This window comes from Chiloscyllium punctatum, chromosome 2 (genome assembly GCF_047496795.1).
Source record: "Chiloscyllium punctatum isolate Juve2018m chromosome 2, sChiPun1.3, whole genome shotgun sequence".
Taxonomy (NCBI): Eukaryota; Metazoa; Chordata; class Chondrichthyes; order Orectolobiformes; family Hemiscylliidae; genus Chiloscyllium; species Chiloscyllium punctatum.
The window spans coordinates 82,668,827-82,692,413 of record NC_092740.1 but is presented as its reverse complement, the minus strand read 5'-3'; the positions used below and the strand labels follow the sequence as shown (position 1 = coordinate 82,692,413).

Sequence of the window (23,587 nt, the reverse complement as noted above, 5' to 3'; positions counted from 1 at the left end):
CACACTTATGTTGCTTTTATAAAATTTATTAATGTGCAAATTGGCGGTAATGTTAGATTAAAATTTAAGAATAGAAAAGACAATAATAGCATTCCAGAGACTCAATGGACAGTGAGCTCCTTTCTTTGTAGTAAAACAAGATCTAACTCCAAACAGCTCCAATGAATTTAGCTGTCTCTCACTGCCTGTCTTCAGGTCCTTTTCTAACGTGCTCCTCTGCCTGTCTTTGAGTTCTTACCTCCTTGCTCCTCTAGTAGATGCTTTCTTTTTTCTTCAAAAAAAATGTTTTACAAATTTTGTGGATAAACAAAAAAATTAAATTTGAATATTAGAGTTGCAAATTTAGCACTTAACAGTCTTTGTACTTAGCAAATACATTCCATTTCATGTATGCAACCAAAATAATTCAAATGGGAAATTGCAATCAAGAAATTTTCCTGCACATGATCACTGAGGTGCCTCAATGCCTTTGATACTTTTGACTTACAGTGTACATACTTTGAGAGGCGGACAGTATGAGGGGTATTACAGTTTCCAGCCCTCAGTAAACAGTGACCAAAAAACCTTCGAGAGCGACCTTGCACCGCTGCAATGGCTGCCTCGAGTTCTCTCGGAATGCAGCCCTGGACTAAGGAATGTGCCAATCCGCAACATTTCATACAGAACAACTCCATACACCAGGAGATCCACAAAAATCTCAGGCAGGCCAAAAGCATTGATAGTTCTCCTGGTGCTGATGATGCTGCGAGTATCCATGGGAACCGCCTGCATTAAAAGTAGTGCAAGTTCCTGGAGGTAGTTTCCTCATTGAAACAACAGAAGTAGATCAGTGTTCAAACATTTTATTGTGAAGGGTTTTTTCATTCTCACTTCTACATTGAGAAAACTAGCAGTTCTATACAAAATTAAGATGTTTTGCTACAAGTGAACCGCACAAAAGTTTCATTTCAGATCCCACAAATAGGTGATATATAAAAAACAATCATGTTTCGATATTTAGCACCTTTTTTAGTACAACTGCCAAACAGAACCAGTAACTGTTTAAATACGATCCACATTAAACAGTGTCTGCCAGGTTACCTCCAGAAACAGCATAAATTCTTTTAGTGTGCGCAAAATTTATTTACAGAATTTCAAGTGAGAAATCATTTCATAGAAATGGGTTTAAAAGAACACAATTGCATTTTATATAAATAGTATCAGATCACAATGCAGTTATAAATTCACTCACACGAACATAGAGTACTTCTAGAGTCATGAATGCAACCCCCTTGTTGATCAGACACAATAGGGTAAATTGTCATCTTTAGCCTCTGGGTAAAGCAATATCTAGCCATGGTACAAAGGTGGAAATTTGCTATGGAAAATTGCATTGCTCTATTCGTCTAATTTTCTTGCCTCGAAGGGAAATCTGGAATTTGCATGATCATCTTTGCCTGATTTAGCCTATGACTGTGCTAAGATACCGAAGATAAAAACCTACCCCACATTCTGGAGTCTTACAATTTTGTCATATCAGACTATTGAGCAAGGAGATCATACACATGGTCAACACATGTTTTACACCAAGTATTCTAATAACCTTTAGAGAATGGAGTGCTTTTAGAATCAAGTGGTTAGACTACTTTTAGAAAATTAATTTCTTATACATAACACTACAAATCTCATTATTTTTCAAAAGTGTAAAATTAATTTTTAGATAAAGGATATTTTTTGGTCATTATTGCATGGATACTTGAAGATTATTTGCATATTTCCTTAGAAAGAAGGCTGCGCAGAATTCTGAGAAACACAAGATTAAAACTTAAACAATCCCACACCCTGTCCTGCAGAGTTCACGTTACATTCCAGAGATGTATGACCTTGGAGAGTACAAAACAGACTGATGATAAAAAGTAGAGCATCTCAATCATTTCCTTCTAGAAGCTTTTGTAGATTCTTCTGTATCTGAAATTCAATGTAAAGATTTTGAGAAAAGCATGTGCAGACGAAAATTCTAGCACATTTAAAATAATTACAGCTCAAAAACTGTCTTTACAAACAACAAACCTTCGCAAGTATTCAAGTTGAGGCCCGAAGACAGAAGGGATTCTTTTTTGTTTATCAATTTTCCTTTAAGTTTTAAATATTTTGCAGAGGTACAATATTTTCATGAAAATCAGCAGTCCCATTACTCATACTTTGTTTCTCTATCAATATAATAGGCAACAGATGATATCTGCGATTTACCAACTGACCACACAAAAAGCCACTATGAATTTGAAATCCCCTTTCACACCTGCAAATTCCTACCGAAGCCCAAAACCTATTCTGCCTCTTCAACCTTGCCAAGTATTGCGATCTATTAAATCTACAGACTCTGGAGGTGCAATATCTTCTTCCCTGCTCCATGTCTTGTGGCAGAGACTGCAGTCCACTGACCCTATTCTGAAAAACCTTCCTCATCCCCTCAAGCTTTCGACAACTTTCACTCCAGGTCTCAATTCCCTCTTGATAGTTCTAAATTTGCTGCATTGAAAAGTGCGATATATTGTTATGAAACAATGGGCTGAATTTTAGAAATGAAAAAAGCTCAGTCAATTTCAAGAGGTTTGGTGGAAGATTTCTCTGTGAACTCCCGCAGTTTCTTTCACATAATTCTCCAACAATCACCTCATTATGTTTGCACTGTGCCCTTAGGGGGCTGATGTTGTACTACTGTGTGCTCACCGGTGCTGAACGTATTTGCTACTGTGGTTACCTTCTGGAATTTCTGCTGCTAGCACCATATTTAAAGCCCAGCTGTGCACCAGGTTAAAACAATGCCAGTTATTTAAAATGGCTGCAGCAGGGTAAGCGCCTGAGTCCACTGCTCCCCAGAACCAGGCCTACCACATTCTTCTTTCTCTCCTTCACATTCGTCCTTTCCTTTCTGGCATCGAGAGCGGGAGCAGGATCAGGGTTCCCGTGGCAGCGGTGGTAACAGGACCAGATGGCAAGAGCAGTCGGCACGGGAGAAGTCGAGTCCTTGTGAGGAGCCTGAGCCCAGTATGGCCACGCGCTTCTGGACTGTGGTGTTGAACAGCTAACCTGGTTTCTTTGGTTTTCTACTCTTTAGTAAGAAGGGCTGTAATATTCAACTTTTTTTCCCTTATTTTCCTGCTTTATAACTAAGCTTCTGTACCTGGGTATAGGTATAGAGGGGATATATAGGTTATAGAGCTGATGGCATAGTGGTATTATCGCTGGATTGTTAATCCAGAAACCCAGATAATGTTCAGAGGACCTGGGTTCGAATCCCACCATGGCAGATGATGAAATCTGAATTCAATAATTATCTGAAATTAAGAATCTAAAACCCATTTGGTTCCCTAATGCCCTTAATGGAAGTCGCCTGCCATCCTTACCTGTTCTGGCCTAAAATGTGACTCCAGACCTACAACAATGTGGTTGACTCTTAACAGCCATCTGGGCAATTAAGAGGTAGGCAATAACTGCTGTCTAGCTGGTGACACCCTCATCCCCTGAACAAATAAAAACAAAAGATATCTTTGTATCCAAGATGGCACCATAAGGGCGACTTGTAAACTCTTCACTGAGCATGTGACAATAAACTTAATTCAATTCAGCGATAAATAGCCCTACATGGTACACCTAGTAGGAGTGAAGCAGAAAACAAAAGCTTCAGAGGGAACACTGGTTGCTCAGGTGACACTTCATGGGAAATAGAATCTCACATTCGTAAATTTATCATCACTTTGCATCCTCACCTGTCTGATCAGCTGTCACTGTAACTGTAGCTGCAAGAATGAAGCTATAGAGGCTACCTGTTCTTACATGTCACACTATGTTAGAACTCCATCTGAAGGAATGCCATTCCTCCTCTAATCCCCAATGTAGCATGACATCTTGTCAATGTTGAATATATAGCATCATATGTTGGAAAGTCTAGAAACACTTTACAGGGTTAACTTTTAATAAACAACTGAAAAAAAGCAAAGAAAAACCAAAAGAAAAAAAGCTGTGCCCACTTCTTGGACTGAACTGGGGCTGCTTGCCTTTTGACAAACAACAAATTCACCAATGAATGATCACTTCACCAGTCAGGCCTCAGTGGGGTAGAATGCTAAAAATGAAACTATTCCCCCAAGAAAGTTGCCATAAAGTTAAAAGATTTTACCTGTGGAAAAGGACATGGAAGATATAGAATGTAGGGAAATAGACGGTGACATCTTGAAAAATGTCCATATTACACAGGAGGAAGTGCTGGATGTCTTGAAATGCATAAAAGTGGATAAATCCCCAGGATCTGATCAGATGGGAAGCTAGGGAAATGATTGCTGAGATATTTATATCAATGATAGTCACAGGGGAGATGCCGGAAGACTGGAGGTTGGCTAACGTGGTGCCACTGTTTTAAGAAGGGTGGTAAGGACACGCCAGGGAACTACAGACCAGTGAGCCTGACATTGGTGGTGGGCAAGTTGTTGGAGGGAATCCTGAGGGACAGGATTTACATGTATTTGGAAAGGCAAGGACTGATTAGGGATAGTCAACATGGCTTTGTGCATGGGGAATCATGTCTCACAAACTTGATTGCGTTTTTTGAAGAAGCAATAGAGGATTGATGAAGGCAGAGCAGTTGAAGTGATCTACATGGACTTCAGTAAGGCATTTGACAAGGTTCCCCATGGGAGACAGGTTAGCAAGGTTAGATCTCATGGAATAAAGGGAGAACTAGCCACTTGGATACAGAACTGGCTCAAAAGGTAGAAGACAGAGGGTGGTGGTGGAGGGTTTGTTTTTCAGACTGGAGGCCTGTGACCAGTGGAGTGTCACAAGGATCGGTGCTGGGTCCACTAATTTTCATCATTTATATAAAATATTTGGATGTGGGTCGAAGAGGTATAGCTAGTAACTTTGCAGATGACACCAAATTGGAGGTGGTGTGGTGGACAGCAAAGAAGGCTACCTCAGGATCTTGACCAGATGGGCCAATGGGCTGAGAGGTGGCAGATGGAGCTTAATTTAGATAAATGAGGTGCTGCATTTTGGGAAAGCAAATCTTAGCAGGACTTATACACTTAATGGTAAGGTCCTAGGGAATGTTGCTGAACAAAGAGACCTTGGAGTGCAGGTTCATAGCTCCTTGAAAGTGGAGTCGCAGGTAGATAGGATAGTGAAAGAGGCATTTGGTATGCTTTCCTTTACTGGTCAGAGTATTGAGTACAGGAGTTGGGAGGTCATGTTGCAGCTGTACAGGACATTGGTGGTCTCCTTCCTATCAGAAAGATGTTGTGAAACTTGAAAGGGTTCAGAAAAGATTGACAAGGATGTTGCCAGAGTTAGAGAATTTGAGCTATAGGGAGAGGTTGGATAGGCTAGGGCTGTTTTCCCTGGAGCGTCAGAGGCTGAGGGGTGACCTTGTAGAGGTTTCTAAAATCACGAGGGACAAATTCTTTTCCCTGGGGTGGGTGAGTCCAGAACTACAGGGCATGCATTTAGGGGGAAAGGGGAAAGATATAAAAGAGACTGAAGGTGCAACTTTTTCACGCAGAGAGTGGTACGTGTATGGAATGAGCTGCCAGAGGAAGTGGTGGAGGCTGGTACAATTGCAACATTTAAAAAAGCATCTGGATGGGTATATGAATAGGAAGGGTTTGGAGAGATATAGGCCGGGTACTGGCAGGTGAGACTAGATTGGGTTGGGATATCTGGTCGGCATGGACAAGTTGGACCGAAGGGTCCATTTCATACTGTACATCTCTATGTCTCTAAGTACACAAAATTCTCCATTTGCCTGTCTGATAGTCTATGTTTGCTGTCAGCCTAAGTTTCTCTAATTGACAAGAATTATGATTTATTGCAAATAAATGGATGCTCATGACAGGTACGCAACTACACAGTTACCATACAACAATACCAGTTAAAACTCTAAAGACCCTTATAAAACTCTGATACAGGCTTAAAAATAAAACAACACAAGTTACAGATGAAACGTAAAAAATATACTGGGAAAGCAATTTAATAGCCCCAAGCCACTTGCCAGGATTTGCTGTTCTTCTGTCTCACTTTTCAAGATCCTTTTTCACCTCTTTGCAGGAGGCACAGGTGATTGGTACATTAACAGCAAAGTCATCCGGTTACTGGTTAATGGCCGCAGCTTCTAGCAACTGGTGAGGTAAAATAAACTGGCTTTGGGGATCTCACTAGACAGAAAGACGCACCATCTGCCCTTGCTGCTGTCCAAAGGCTCCTGCCAGCATCAATCATACCCACAAGCTGTTCAGCTTCCCAGAAACTAAATCAGGTGGTTCGTCAGGCTAAAAGCCATCATTATGCACAACTGGTCACAAATAAACCAACCAGTTATTGCTGCTGGCCAAAACACACACCCACTGATGGCACAAACACCTTCCTTCACTGCTTGAACAAAAACATTACTGAAAAAGCACATTACTTAAACTCATTATAAAAGCAGAACAATCCTTTCCAGTTTCCCATTTCAGTCCACAATGGAAAATACAGGGAGGGAAAAAAGAGATCCAGTTTCTACATACCTCACTAATCTACTGGAACTAGATGTCAATTATGTAGTGCCTGGCTTGCTGAGTAGAGTAGATCACATGGAGGGTGATGGTTCCTTCTGATCATTTTTCTTCTGGGAAGACTGCTGCTGCCCTGCCTGCTCTTCACTCTCCCTCACATCCCTTCTTTATCTGCTCCAACTGTACATGGTACAGCATGCAAGGATTATGTGACACCTCTCCCCCCTGCCCCAGATAGTACTGCATAATCATTCCAACTCCCCTTTTCAGAGATGATAGTCACCTGCTCCACAGAACAGCAGGAGAGGGTTAGTGTTAAAGTAATCAAGTCACTGTTTTGTAGAGGCTAGTCCTAGTAGCCACTCCTGTGTATCTAGCCCCTTGAAATGAATCAGGAAAAATAAAGTGTCCTTAAGGATATACGTATCATGGCAGCTTCCAGGGTGCAGTACAGACTTCCAAGATGTGGTACCAATGACCACAGATGACATGAATATTGACAGAATGGAGCCCCTTTTCAATAAAGAAGCCAGACATGCTAGGATATGGTGCTCTCAACACAACATGTTATAGTCTATATTGGCTTGAATCTAGGGGAACTTGCCATTAAAGGTTGCTGCAACAGGATGGCTACAACTCTGTCAAGTCGTAAGTTATTTCAGTTGATGACTGTTCTGGTATCCTGAGACAGTGTGCAGTGTCTTGCACATCCGAAAGAAAAGGCAAAGGCATTGAGGACAGTAGACTTTGGGTCTCCTGTATCTCCCCTGCATCCCAAGAACAACTTTCTGTTGATACTTCCCAACGTGGAGGCTGTTTGGGAGCTGCTGAGGTTGTTGCTGGTTCCAGGTTTGTTGCCATACTTCTTCCTCCTCCATGTCTTTGTTGTCTAGTGACAATAATCACTGCTGTAGCTGCATCTACTGGACACAGTTCCAACAAGTTGATATCAGGGATCTCAAAAACTGAACATGTCCTCAGTAAAAGGGGAGTAGTCAGCATTCACCTCCCACATAAATGGTAGGTTTTCTACAGTCCTCCATAAAGTGGGACATGGAATCCGTCAAGGTGACTTATGGAATTCTGACTATGTCTAAGGTCCATGTGTAGATCTTATTCCAACACATGTAGCAGAAGCCAAACACAGGAGGAAATACTGTAGAAGCAGCCAACTGACCACATCCAAACACCTGGATGGAGATCAACGATGTGCCAGTGCTCCCTGACTGACTAACACAATCCTCTTACAAATGACCATGGACCTTTCCATTAAGAATTTGAGACATGGCATTTGGCTGAAGTACATGGAGCGTGTCTACTACGTAACATGCTGACCCAGGGTGAGATAAATACAGCATGGTGCCATACAGTCAGTCACATGTCCTTGGCTGATCCCTGTTGGCAGACATGACAGGCTGCCTGGCTTTTTGTCTGTGCTAAAGCGCCAAAACAAGACGGAAGTTCGAAGAGTAAAAGTAAAAAAGGCAAGATGGTGGTGCTGTGACCAAGTAGGCACAAAATGAGTGAGTGCTAAAAGTGAAGAGCCCCAATACATATCTTTCGCCAATGATAGAAGTGGCTGCTGCTCCCTGTACACCAAGCAGCCTGGGAGCAGTATTACAATGAAAAAAAAGTCTTCAGCTCTGAAATAGACAATAGACAATAGATGCAGGAGTAGGCCATTCAGCCCTTTGAGCCTGCACCGCCATTCAATATGATCATGGCTGATCATTCCCAATCAGTATCCTGTTCCAGCCTTATCTTTAAGAGCTCTATCTAATTCTTTCTTAAATGAATCCAGAGACTGGGCCTCCACTGCCCTCTGGGGCAGAGCATTCCACACAGCCACCACTCTCTGGGTGAAGTAGTTTCTCCTCATCTCTGTCCTAAATGGTCTACCCCGTATTTTTAAGTTGTGTCCTCTGGTTCGGCACTCCCCCATCAGCAGAAATATGTTTCCTCCTGCCAGAGTGTCCAATCCTTTCATAATCCTATACGTTTCAATCAGATCCCCTCTCAGTCTTCTAAACTCAAGGGTATACAAGCCCAGTCGCTTCAGTCTTTCCGTGTAAGGCAATCCTGCCATTCCAGGAATTGACCTCGTGAACCTACACTGCACTCCCTCAATAGCCAGAATGTCTTTCCTCAAATTTGGAGACCAGAACTGTACACAGTACTCCAGGTGTGGTCTCACCAGGGCCCTGTACAGCTGCAGAAGCACCTCTTTGCTTCTATACTCAATCCCTCTTGTTATGAAGGCCAGCATGCTATTAGCCTTCTTCACGACCTGCTGTACCTGCATGCTTGCCTTCATTGACTGGTGGACAAGAACACCCAGATCTCTCTGAATGTATTAAAGTGATGAATCATACCATAGTCAGTCAGAAATGTGCCTTGATGATGTGATGTGATGAGGCTGAAGCATGTTCAATGCCAACTTCAGTGGATGAGTGTATAGGTGGGCACTGCTCCATGAGCTGTGCCCAGTATCTCAGGCCAGGATAGGGACCTGGAGGAGCAAGCAGTGCCAGGTACCTGAACTCACTTTCATTTCAGATATCAGGTTTCTCTCATTCATATACAAAGACAGCAAACTCCATAGAGGAGGCGGTGAGATTGAATAACGATGAGAGGCAAATAGACAGGTTGTTGCTCACTAGCAAGACTTCAACTTGCTGTTAAATGCTTGGGGAAAAAAAATCGGACAATTTTCACTAACTTGGAAAATCTCATTTCTTTACTGATTAACCGTGGACAGTCATGAACTGAACTGTCCGAGCCATATCAATACTGTGGCCACAACAGCGGTCAGTGGTAAGTAATGCACCTCCTGACACCCAAAGCCTGACCAAAGAACAAGGCAGGAGTGTGATGAAACATTTTCCATTTCCTCGATGAGTATAGCTCCAACAATATTCAAGATACTTTGCATCATTCAGAACAAAGGAGTCTACAGATTGGTGTCCCATCTAACACCTAAATTCACTCCCTCCACAATCTCCGTATTTTCCATCTACAAGACTGCCTTGCAACTCCAACAAGGCACCTTCACACCTGCAATCTTTGCTACATAGAAGAGCAAAGAAGTTAGATTAATGGGAACACTATCATCTTCAAGTACCCCTTGAAGACAAACAAACACTGTCCTGACTTGCAAATATCACTGTTCCTCAGTGTCACTAGGTCACAGTCTTAGAATTCCCTTCTTAACAGCTCTGCGGGAGTACCTACCCCACATGAATTGAATTGTTTAAGAAGGGGGTCTACCACCATCCTCCAGGACAGTGGTTGGCCAACAAACAAGCCCCCTTGCCAGTAGCACACACTTCCTACAGAAAGAACAACTAATTCTCAAAATAAACACAACTAATGTATTACCCCAATCACATGATTGCTAATCCTGTGCAGCAACCTTGTGTGGCAAGTTTGTGAATATTTCTTGAAAATACAAGTGTACAATATTAACTTCTGTTATCTACCCTGTTAGTTATATCCTCAAAAACCCAGATTTGGCAAACACATTTCCCTGCCACCTGTATCATACTTTTCTATATGCCTTTTCCTCAGGATAAGCCAAATAAAATGTGCAGATATGGCCATTTCAACTTAACCAATGATTGTGGCAAGTTTTTCTTCACATCCAGAGATTTACCGAGGCTGGGGAATTGCTTAATGCCACCACTAGGTGGCACAAATTGCACGTATGCGCAAAGATGTCAAGTGAAATATCTACCACATACCTTTGGTTTGACAGATAGCATGAGGATTTAACAAGTTTTAACCAACAGCATCTACAGCATTTGGCTTAACTGTATTAATGTGAAGTGATTTTGATTGAAAATAAGCCCAGGGCAAAACACAAAATTATTTCCTAGTAGGTTCAGCTCTGTCAGAGAAACATGCTAGCTTTGCAAACAGCCAGGGACATCCCCTTGTGATTACTGCAACTTGCCATAACCTTGTTGCTGTCTCACAGCCTAGGCAAAAGTTGTCAATGCCAAGAGTCACCAGTGCCATCTGGACATGTACAGTTGGCCATCTACACTTGTTCAGTGGGTGGTGGCCATATAGGCATTTGTAATATACACTCTAATTTGTTACAATTTATCTTTTTAAGTCAAAGCTCTGCACATTCAAAAAACGTGGTCATTGTCTTTTTTGTGCAATTTGCTGTTTGTGAGCTGCAATTAAAGCAACAGCACATCCCTAATGAAAGGCTGCAGCATTTCCGTACAACTGGTGTCAGGTTAATAAGTACATTTGCTGACAAATTTACTTCTACCCTTTTCTCAGTGAGTATGATTTCCTAGAGGTACACATTGGTCTATAATGAGCTGCAGATTGTACAAGGCACTTCCAATAAGTATTGGACAAATACAGTTCATTGACTTTCATAAAAACTGATCTAATTTTGGCAAAGCCAAACTCTTCGACAGATAATTTGAAACGAAAAAGACAAATGAATATTCAGAGTAGGCAAATAAATAACTAATTTACAGTTCATTGATGTATTTGTGTTTTCACCTACAATAGGATTTTTATCCTCCTCTCCAAAAGGCATTCCTGACATAGGTACTAAGTTGGGACATTAAAGTAGTGGTCTCTAATTAAAAATTTCATTTAGTCAATGTCAGTACTGTATTTACAATAAGGTCCGATTCTATTCTCTATTGTGTCCGATACTATTTACCAGAAATTGGAACCATAACCAAATTTATTCAACTACATGCATTGTGGGCACATTAGGTTTTCACATCTTTTACTGCTGTTCAGGTTGAACACAGATATATCATCTCTTGCCCTGAATCTGACTATTTGACCAGCCAAGATATTATTTTTCCCAAAATCCTAACACACTCAGACTTATTGTTGAGAGGTTAAAGGCACCAATTCTAGTGAGAATTCTCAGTGTACATTTTGTTACTGTATGGCATTATCTATAGGTATTTGAATAAATTTCAAATCACCTTTTCCAATTTTGCAAGATTTTCTGACAATTCATCGTAGATCAGATCTGTATTCACGTGGAACTGTAATCCCATGCCACGATGAGCAAAAGAACTGCAGAAAACCAGAAGAAATTAATTGTTGAATTAACAAAGCAAACAGAACTGAAGGTCAAAAGCACAAAATCTGAAAGAACTTTGTATTCATTCCATTAACTACAGATATCAAAATAACCTGAAAGCAGAGGGGAAAATAAAGCAGGAAACTACAGGCCACTTAACCTAACAACTGTCCTGGGAAAATGCTAGATGCTATTACGAAGTTTACAGCAGGATATTACAAACTCTTAATGAGGTCAGATAGCAGCAACATGGTTTGTAAAAGGGGAGCATGTTAAAACTCCTTTGGGGAAGTAACCACGTTGATAAAGGTGAACCGATAAATGTGGTGATCAGAGGGTTTCCAGAAAACATTTGACAAGATGCCACAGGGATCAGTGCTGAGCCTTAGATTTTCAATAAAAATATCTAAAAAAAAGTTAACATTTTTACAAGTTTACAAAAATAAAAAAAATCCCAAGTATAAACACTGATATACAATTAAATCTTAAATAAATAATAACCAAAATTTAACAAAAGAAAAATACCGAGAAAAAAACTCATCTAACTACTAATCTAACCTACCACTAACCAGAGCGTATAATTAAGTCTCTTACATTATTCAAATAAGAGAAAGAAAAAAAAACAGTGGCTAACACAGAAATTGGGTAGCGAGTTACATGTTCAGAATGTATTAACATCAAATGTAACAAAACCCATATTCGTGCAGGATTCCTCTCCCAAGGGGCCCCGGACCAGCCAGGTTCGCCATCTCAATTAAATAAAAGCCCTTGTTAGGATGGCCGAAATATCTGTATTTATATAATTCAAGAAGGGCTGCCATATTTTATGGAATAATTCGCTCTTTTGATGCACCATATTTGTACGGAAGTCAAGGGGAATATATCCCATGATTACTCTGTGCCAATTTGTAAGTCCAGGGGAGCCCTCAGCCACCCAGTTTACCAAAATATTTTTCCTTGCACAGAAAGACAGAATAGAAAATAATCTCTTCCCGTGCAAATCCAGGGAGGGTAAGTTCAAAAAGCCTAAAAGGAGAGATACAGGGTCCACTCTAATTTCCGTTCCTAAGATTTCTGTCAGAGCACTTGCTACTTTAGTCCAATATCTACGGATCTTATGACAGGTCCATAGGCAATGTACAAGAGTGCCCACCTCTATTTTACATTTGGGACACATTGGAGATGCTCCTGCCTTAAATTTTGCCAAATCGATCCGGTGCTATATGGGAGCCTTAACATTTTAATATCTATATCAATACCAACAATTTGGATAAAGGGACTGAATATATGAATGTTAAAATTTGCTGATCATAAAGTTAAGGAACTTCTGTGAAGAGGATAAAAGGATTCTGCGGAGAGAGATAGACAGGAATGTGCATGGGCAGATGGATTATAATGTGGCAAAATATGATCTGTGTCTACTTTGTCAAACTAGAAAAACATCATATGATTTAACCTAAGAGACTTGAGAGGTGTGCCAGACATTCCAATCCACAAAATCACAAAGCTATTATGCATATCCAATTGGAAAGTAAGACGATTCTTATTTAAGATGAAGACAAGGAGATTTTGGTTTTCCTCTTAGAAGGTCAGCTGTCTGTGGAATTCTCTTCTACAGTGAGAAGTGGAGGGAGGATATTTTAAAGGCTGCACTAAATAGATTCTTGACTAATGGAGGGAGTCAAATTTTATAGTGGGTAGATGAGGAAGATCACAATCTGATCAATCTGATGATGGAACAGGCTTGAATATCTGAATAACCCACGCCTACTCATCCCTCAAGTTCATTCAGCAAAGAAATAACATGCAGCCAATATAATGGATTCATCTGGTTACTGAAACAGAAATTGATGCTCATGATGAAATCCAATCTTTATGAAGTTTTATGTCAACATGGTTTGATGGATGCGTTTCATATCAGTTAAGATAATTCTCTGCATCTTAATAAGGACATGCATCCAATAAGTCACATATACCATAAGTGTTTTAAATCAAGTCAGCACTGAGAATGAGAAAATACACCAATGATAAGCCAATAAAATTATACAAAATATGGCCATTTCAAGTTAATCCAAAAAATGAAAATATGTCATAACTCTCGTCGTTAAAAGAGATAGATTAGGAAATTTAAACAAACTCTGCATTTTCAAACTTGCCATACAGCAAGTTGCTTAGTTTTGTCTTTATTTCCATTCCACAGAGATAGTCCAAGATTTAATAAAATCTGTAAACAGAACTCCTGTGGCATTCTTTGCCTGGGTCAGATTTTATCACAACAGGTATTTTATATAAAGAGGTGGCATTCAAGATTGTGGGACAAGAAAAAAAGACTCAAAGAATGTCAAGCAGACAAGCCAACGGAGCAGATTAAAAAAGACTCCAAATTTATTAGCAGGAGAGACATTCAAAGATCCAGAAATTGAGACACATCCAAATTTGAAAAAAAAAACGGTATTAGGTAGGGAGGAATCTGAAAATACTGCAGAACAAAATGGTCAGAAAATTGGAAATGCAATCTCAGACTCTGGGGACAGAGGGTGAATGTTAAACTGGAATAGGTAATAACGTCTGGAATGGTGTTGAGAAGACAACAGACTTCTTTTGGAGGAGAGCGAAGGAGGAGCGTGGTCACAAAAGTTAGGATTGAACAGATTTGTGGAGGAGTAGGGTCTCCTATTCATGTGGAATGTAGAAAAGAGCAAGAAAGGGGATAAAAGGAAACTCATTGTACTTGACCCTTTTTCAGACCCATCTGGGATCCTCATTCCACTATGTTCTTCACCATTTACTGATACCCATCTGCAGCTTGGGATATTCCTAGAATCCCCTATACTATTCAGAGTGATTCCATACATTTAGAAAATGCTCCAAGCTATCTAGGAATGACCAAAATTTAGTCAATGAGATGGATTATAAGAGAACAGTCTCAAAAAGAGAAGAGGATTTTTGGAATTGTGCAAGGATGTAGAAAGAGGGAATTTCAGAGAATGGGATCTAGATAACACATCACAGAGATCTGGGAGAATGGGAATTTAGGGGGGAATGAAGGGCTGTGGTCAGGAACAGAAAGCACAGGAGGTTAAACAGCTGCAGGGAGGTAGAGATTGGGAGGCTAATTATAGATTTAAAGGTGTTGGGCAAGTGTCTGTCAACACATGAGGTTATAATTGTCAAACGAGTTTTGGTGTGAGACAAATTTTCATCTGTGACATGTATATGGTCAAAGCACATTTGCTTGATGTTTAAATAAATGGTTTTATTGAAGTCAGTTGTGTAATGTTTCTTGGGTTAGTTTTCTTTCCCAAGATAAAAACTCCTCCTTATGATTGCACAGGCATCAGTAGTCTCACACCAGTACCTTGCTAAGTAGACCGTTCCATACAAATCTACATTCAACTACATTTGATATTGGGTATGGAAAGTGCATAAAGAAAATAGAAAAAGGAAATGTTACTTAAAGCCAACCATATAGAACCATATGTACACATATGGAAGCTGAAGAGTAGTTACAAGCTGCAAATTTCTCCACGGAGGGACATTTCCCACAACACAATTACAAGGTTGTGCAGTAATCTTGCAGAGATTGACCAACTCAGCACTGGTAGTTAATGACTGTAAAGGTCAACACCAGGTGGCATACTTGACAGAAAGTAATACAATATTTTGATTTCGACCTGATGGCAAGAGTCTGAAATAGCTCAATGGTTTAGCTCGAGTTTTTAAGAATGCACCATTTCAAAATGGATCCTAACAGAAAAATTCTCCAATCTGTTTAATTCATGGATTGGTCACCTTGAGGGCTATAGTAATTAAGACGCTGAAAACAAGGTGCTGAAAATAACCTCCAGCACCAATTCCTACATTAAGCAGTGAGACTTACAATTAAAATCTGGGCAGTGAAGAGAGGTCAGAAACAGCTCACCAGTCTTTAATAATCATGCTTAAAGTCACTGCAGCTTAACCATTTAAAAAGCTCAATTACAAAATCACAGCAAATGAACTGCTTAGCCAACCGAATGTGATGACTTACTCTTTGTGATGTGCATGGTATTCTGGCAATGCTCCCAGTGAGGCTAGGCGCTGCTCCAAGGCAATTATTTTTAAGCCCATGTAGAAGGATGACAGAACTAGCACAATGACGCTGGAAAATAAACAGTTCTTTAGGAAGCAATTTCTTTTCCTTGCTACAAGATAATTTCCACAAAAACTGTGGCTACAATTTTCAAAGTGTAATAAATTCAGTAAAATTACACAAATACATTTTCAATTATTAGATGCAATGACTAATTACATTTTACATCTGAAAAATATTTTACACTTTCCTCCATATTTTTTAAACTATGCCAATGTTTTGTGTTTAGACTACACTTCACTATTATAATTCAAACGTTACTTCCATTATTGAAAATTACCCTTCCTTTAGTATAAAGCAAACATTGAAAATTCAACTGCAACAGAACAAGTGGTCATGTTATGTCCATTCTTAGTCCTCTTAAAGATGACTAAGGAAAATAGCTACTTCCTCAGAACCTCCACAAAATCCTGACCACACTGACTTGTCCAGACTTGTCCTACCTGCCTATCTCCTTTTCCACCTATCCACTCCACCCTCTCCTCCCTGACCGATCACCTTCATCCCCTCCCCCACTCACCCATTGTACTCTATGCTACTTTCTCCCCACCCCCACCCTCCTCTAGCTTATCTCTCTACGCTTCAGGCTCACTGCCTTTATTCCTGATGAAGGGCTTTTGCCCGAAATGTCGATTTTGAAGCTCCTTGGATGCTGCCTGAACTGCTGTGCTCTTCCAGCACCACTAATCCAGAATAATAGTAAGCTGATAGAGACCTGACAGCATTGACTAATTTCCTTAACTGAACTTTAACCTCAGTTTAAGAAATTTATTTACTACTACACCAGTGCAAAATTACCAATATTTGCACTCATCACCTTTCTGACCTTTCAGAGTAGGATCTTTAGTTAATGGATAGCTCAACTAGATGAAATGGACAGATACAACAGCTCCCTTGCGGGCAGTAAAAAGACAAAAATATTTATCAGTGGAGGTTGAAGTGAAATCCAGGTGCAAGAGTTAAAGGGGTCATCAAATAGGGCATCCAATCCCAAGAGGGATCGGATTGTATAGAAAGTCACAAAACCCAGCAATTCAGGTGTACCAAGCACAATTAAGGGGTGTGAAAGAAACTAAAATTTTGCCAGGATCAAGCTCTTCAATAGCATGCAGACGGTTTGGAAGGTACAAATCATCTTGTACCTGTTAGGTTGTTTACTGCACAATACATCTTTTTGAAAAGGGATTATTATGATGCATCAAGAATTCTATCTTGCATAATGTGCAATGAAAGGTAAGTTGTTTTCTAGAAATATGGTAAATTTCTTGAAGAGAGAATCTGATGGCCAGTAGGGCAAACCAGGAAATACTTTTGAAGACAACAACTCCATCTTAAAGAAAAATTGAGGCAAAACCACCTCATCTTAAGAAATTATACTTGACTGAGAGCAAATCTTCTTTACATATTAGAATTGTCAATCTTTGATTGACCATGTACTCCATAACAGCACTTATAACATTAATGCCATAGTCTCATACCTAATTCCTCAAGAAATCACAGTTAATAACTTAATTTGTTTTTGGATTCTGAGAGCTGATATTGGTTAACTTAGACAAGTTTTTTCAGCTCTGTGTCCTTATAATAGACTACTTCAATTGTCTGAAAATTCCTAGCAGGGAGTGTATTCATTGCAGAACCTTGTCTGATTGCTAGTAATGCGAAGTTCCTTCTCGGAATTTCTCTCAGTTATGGTTTTAGGCCAATATTAAATTCAACTAGGTAGGTTTACCTTCTTGGGAATAAAGGTACTGGAATCATTAACAACATGTGCAAACTATATCAATGAGCAGCTCTGAAATTTTAGTCTTTAAGTAATTCAATATAGCACTTACATAATCAGATAGAGCACCAGTAAGGTATTCACCGAAAGATATTGGACACCATTAGATTTCACTCTGTGTAATAATCCCCAAACCAAGGAATGTCCTGCAAGTGTAAAGTACCAGATCAATTTTTTTTCCAAATAAAAACAATTGCAGAGGCAAGCAGACCATAGAAAGAAAGTAATTACTGATCATTTTCCTTCCGTTAAAGTAGTTACAGTCAAAGTAACAAAAAGCAGCTTTTTATCCCTCACTCCCAAAATGTTGAGGCAGCTTGTGGTTTCTTTGAATCAGAAAGCAAGTTATGAAGGAGCAATGGAAAAATTATAAATACTCTCTCACTAGGCTTTGCTCTTGGCTGCTAAATAAAACCTCCAAAGCATTAGAGAAACAATTTTACAGTGTTCAAGAACTCTGAATTATTGCAGCCTTTTTGCATGATTTCTGGCTACCAATTTGTATATTGCAAGCGCTGTTACTTACTATCATCGTGACAGGTCCTTCTCTTTATCTCTGGTACTTCTTTTATGTGAACATCAGCAAGCACTGGAATATCATCATTCTTTGCAATATTCAATAACGTTTGGGTTGTACTAAACTCTGTTAATGACAAAGTTAATTATTCCAACATATTTGAACTAGAATGTCACTAAGCCAAATGCTCAACTTCACAGTTCAGAGTGACATTTTTAACAAGACTGACAGTGTAGCAATGAAGCATTTGGTTAACACACTCAGATTGTTAATTCAAGGTGTTACTGGCCAAGTTAATTAACATTATGCACTTTCACAATGTTTCTGTAAATATTATATATCATCCAATTCCAAGTAACTGACGTTTACCCAATTATGAACTCTTTAATTGTAATAGGTATTATAAAACACAACATTCATATTTTCCATCTCTTTGTATGTTTTTAAAATAATGCACACGCTCTGACATCAGTCTAGTGCTCAGTATATTGTTTCACATGTTATGGAGCAGATCAGGCTCCCTCAGTATATTTTAAAGGTAGCCTAGACCCTAACTTTTCTGGTTTTAAAAGATAGCGTGAAGTACCGTGTTCCATGCTACTGGTCGTTATGCTACAAGACATTAAAACACAATTTATTTAAACACTATAGTTAAAATACAAACGAAAGAGGAATTTAGAATAACTTAACTATTGGAAAACTTAACCAAATAATAGATACAGTACCTATTACTATTTACCGGTTTCAATATAATAACATCACAGAAACACACTCCTCAGTAAAAAGATAAATTCAAATACAGATTCTCTCATGCAGTTCTCCAATCCAGGAGGAAGAAAACATTAAGATAAAATTCAGAGATAGTAGCAGCTAGGAGACATTCACTGAAGCTTTCAACTCTTGAGACTAACACAAAACCATAAACTAAAAACAAAACAAGATAGTCTGGTCTGAGAGAGCTGGCCACACCCAGGCTGCTTAAATTGTTTCAACTTCCAAAAAAACCCAAGGCCTTTTAAATGGTTTACTTTTAGCTCAGTACCTCTGCAACCACTCTTCAAAAAAAAACAAGAACCAAGACAAAATAACCTCTTAAAAAGGGACAATATTATCATTCATGGCATTTTGATTCATCATGAAATTTAAAAACTATTAAATGCAATTTCACCATATCATGTGGCTAATTAGAGATTCTAATATACATTTTGAATAACCATAGAGTCACAGAGATGTACAGCATGGAAACAGATCCTTCGGTCCAACCCATCCATGCTGACCAGATATCCCAACCCAATCTAGTCCCACCTGCTAGCACCTGGCCCATATCCCTCCAAACCCTTCCTATTCATATACCCATCCAAATATCTCTTAAATATTGCCATTGTGCCAGCCTCCACCACTTCCTCTGGCAGCTCATTCCATACACGTACCAACCTGTGTGTGAAAAAATTGCCCCGTAGGTCTCTTTTATATCTTTCCCCTCTCACCCTAAACCTATGCCCTCTAGTTCTGGACTCCCTGACCCCAGAGAAAAGACTTTGTCTATTTATCCTATCCATTCCCCTCAATTTTGTAAACCTCTATAAGGTCAACCCTCAGTCTCCAATGCTCCAGGGAAAACAGTCCCACCCTGTTCAGCCTCTCCCCATAGCTCGAATCCTCCAATTCTGGCAACATCCTTGTAAATCTTTTTGAAACCCTTTCAAGTCAACCAGGTTGACTTTATTTATGTATCAACAAAATCTACCTGATTTTTAAAAATAACAGACATATTTTGGATTCTAGAAAGCCAATACGTCACTCAAGGTCACAAATGATCTTGCTAAAATTAAATGCAGATATATTTGAAAATGTTGAATTGACCACTAAATGATCAAAATAACACTACTTCTATAAATTAGAAAAGACAAGAGGTTTTCACTGTGCCTCAGTATGCGACAATAAATTCAATTCAAAATTAATAAGACAAACCGACCTTGAGAATTTTCAGACTCTGGAGTTTGAGACCCAGAGCTACTAGATTGCTCCAACTCTCGTCGTCGACACACTGCAAGGTCAGTCAAATCTTCAATATTGAAATCCTATTGTTTTGTTTAAAAGAAAAAGACAAAATTATAGCTTGCTTGATAACCATATACACACACATTTACATAAATCTGTCCTTTTCAAAAAAAAAGGTGCAACGCAAGGAACATGCTTAGAATAACTACTTTCCATTTTCAAACTAGTGACTAGCTTCTCAATTTTCATCATTTTGTGTACTTGGAACCCAATTGCACATTAGGGACATGACTATTCCCAACCAGATATGGGATGGTTTGGTAAATCTTCTGTCAATCCCTTCTCAAGATCCTACTGTTAAAAGTGACTGGGATGGATTATGCAAAACCCATATACAACTATCCTCCACACACTAACTTGCTGGTGCAATAACTCTACTTTTACATACAAAAATACCATTAGGAGAATGAGCAAGCCTTTCAGATCCTTCAGTCTGCTCCACCATTCAATACAATTACAGTTCATTTGACTCTCACTTCATTCCGCCCTCTTCCCCCCACCCTAATATCTTTTCATCTCCTCTTGCTTATTAAGGATTCATCTACGTTGCCTTAAAAGAATTCAAAATCTCTGTTTCTACCAAAGACCACCAACCCTCAATCAAAATATTTGTCCTCATTTCTGACATAAATGGGTAATCCCTCATTTTTAAACAGTGTTCTACATTCTCCCACAAGTGTAAAAATCCTTTGCATGTTCATCCTGTCAAGATCATATGATTCAATTATGTCACCTCTTACTTTCTAAACTCCAGTGGGTATAAGCCTAGCTTGTCCAAACCTTCCTTATAAGAGAAACCCACTCCATTCCAGGAGTTAGTCTAATAATTCTTCACTTAACTGCTTCCAATGCATTATATCCTCCTTAAATAAAAACTCCTACCCTCTACTTAGTAGCCCTGCAGTATAGGATTTTGAATTCAATACTCCCAGCAATGAACAATAATATTCCATCAGCATTCCTAATGAATTGCTGTACCATCATACTAACTTTTTGTAATTTATGCACTAAGATATCCAGATCCTGGATCATCTCTTAACTCTCTCCTTTTAGTTTATTTCTTAAAAATTCTTCTTGCCTGTATAGACAATTACTCATTCTCCTACATGTACCCTCTCAATCATAATTGTGGTCAGGCTGTTTGCCATATTCCAGTTGTGACCTAACCAGCATTTTATGCTGTTCAAGCAAAACTTCTTTGATTTTGTATTCTATGCTTTAGTTTGTAGAGGCAAGTATCCCACATGCTTCCTTGAGCACCTTGTCTACCTCCCTTGAAGGTAGCAGTGATGTATGAACATGCAAACCAAGATTCCTTAGATCTTCAGAACATTATAGTATTCTGCCATTTACAGTGTAATCCCTAACCCTCCAAGTGCACTACCTTGCACTTAATTGGGTTGAATTTTATTTGCCAATGCTCTGCCCACCTGAACAGTGGGCATTGTTCACTAACCTTCCAAACTTTTTTGTAATCCCTTAAAGTGTCTACTATATCACTATTGGCCTATCATCAACTTAATTTTTCAGGTTTCCTGAGATAACTCAACATTCATAACTTTATAATTGTCCTTATTTTAGATACTAGTCTTGGATATACTCTTCTTTGTCAAACTGAATGCAAAACTCAAACACATGATGGTTGTCTTCAAATAGATCATTAACCAATCCTATCTTGGTTTAGAAGATCATGTCTAATATAGCCTGCTCTCCACTTGGCTCCAGAAACGTCCACTCTGATCTTTCAATGGACTCTCTCAAAATAGACTGGGCAAAATAGACTCTTTGCTGTGATTATGACCAAAGTCCTTCCCAATTCCAACTAGTGTCAATAGACATTTTGATAGAAACATGCTTGCAATCAAAGGAAGTTGCAACTGAGATTTGAGGGGAAGCTGCGGGAATATATCAAATGGTAGAGTTCCATTTACACTAATATCCAGCCCTGCATTTGCCATGGAGCCTAGGAGCAGGGTCATTAGTTTTTATACAATTTTAAAACATGACCCTTTAGGTTCAAAGTAGTTCCTACAGATTACATAATTTTGTGAAGCAAGAATACAAGGCAGAAAGAAAAAGAATGTGGCAAAGATGTTAACCTGGGAGAAAGCAACACATTTGAGCTGCCTTTTGTTGGATCAATGCTAAATTAATCCTACAACTATGTATCATTTAATTTCTTCTCCACCCTGGAATCACTGGTCATGCACAACTGCAAAGAAAAACAGTTGGAAGCATTTATAGACGGGCTGGAGCAAGGGACACTGTACTAGTTTAAAATTAATTCACAGTAAATAGGTAGGAATAGACCAGATACATTAAATATTATTACAAACGAATACATGTCCAGTGAAATCTAGCCAGTCTGGGTTTGGAATTCTAATAGTTAACTGGCACACTTAGGTTGCCAGTCTCATCTTATAGACTAGAAAATTAATAGCAAGTGAGGAATGCAGATGCGGGACATCAGAGTTAAAGTGTGGTGCTGGAAAAGTGTGGTCCTGAAGAAGGGCTCATGCCCGAAACGTCGATTCTCCTGCTCCTTGGATGCTGCCTGACCTGCTGCGCTTTTCCAGCAACACATTTTCAGCTCTGATCTCCAGCATCTGCAGTCCGCACTTTCTCCTAGAAAAGTATAGCACGTCAGGCAGCATCCAAGGAGCAGAAGAATCGACGTTTCAGGTAGAAGACCTTCAGCAGGAACGAGATTCATTCCTGATGAAGGGCTTATACCCAAAACGTCGATTCTCCTGCTCCTCGGATGTTGCCTGACCTGCTTTTCCAACACCATGCGCTCGAGACTAGCAAATTAACCACATTCTTAACATTTATTTATTAAGTGAGAATGAAAGTTTTTGACCATCAATCCAAAGTTACTGGAAGAGGACTTTCTGGTTTAAGTACGCACACAGAGTCAGTTAGAATTTCATCAGACACACCTGCCTGGTCAAACATTAAATCTTTCACCCCTGGTGTATGCTATTCATAGAAGAAACACTAGCTTCCAATTTAACTGCAGTTTTAGCTTGTACACCATGTTATAATATATCCTCAGAGCAAAACAACATCCACGTATTAGCACAAGCAATTGTCTCCATTGGATAGCACAATTATTTGTTCTGCATAAAGTTCACTTTAACACGTTTGGACAAAAGACTTTTCTGGATGGTATTCACCTTTTTCTCAACTCCTCTCTGCCCATTTACACAAATTGTCATCCAGTAATCATATTTTCTTTTGCCTCAAGGCCAACTATTACATCACAATATTAAATGTGGACTTCTGACCTTGAATTCTATCACTGAAATTCGTACTAAAAAAGAACTGAAAACACCAACTTGAAATGACCACAGACATCACTTGATCAATACAGGATTGCCAAGAGTGCTAAAATCAGAGGTAAAAATAAAAACTGTTCTGAAATTAACAGAGCTACTAAAACCAGGAATCACACCCTGGGAGGAATGAAAACAAAAATCCTCATCTTCTACTTGACTTAGAC

At 39.3% G+C, this 23,587-nt stretch overlaps 1 protein-coding gene across 2 annotated transcripts in view; it reads right to left on the bottom strand.

The window, feature by feature from the left end:
- Positions 1-826: 826 nt before the first annotated feature.
- gramd2b (GRAM domain-containing protein 2B) overlaps positions 827-23,587 on the bottom strand; it is a 73,779-nt gene continuing 51,018 nt past the window's right edge. For both annotated transcript variants that reach the window (XM_072584694.1, XM_072584704.1), the window contains exons 9-14: positions 20,000-20,105; positions 18,034-18,150; positions 17,560-17,653; positions 15,626-15,736; positions 11,495-11,588; positions 827-1,947 (exon numbers count right to left, since the gene is read on the bottom strand). In XM_072584694.1, coding sequence (XP_072440795.1) covers positions 1,906-1,947; positions 11,495-11,588; positions 15,626-15,736; positions 17,560-17,653; positions 18,034-18,150; positions 20,000-20,105 — 564 coding nt within the window. In that variant the 3' untranslated portion in view covers positions 827-1,905. The remainder of the gene's footprint in view (positions 1,948-11,494; positions 11,589-15,625; positions 15,737-17,559; positions 17,654-18,033; positions 18,151-19,999; positions 20,106-23,587) is intronic.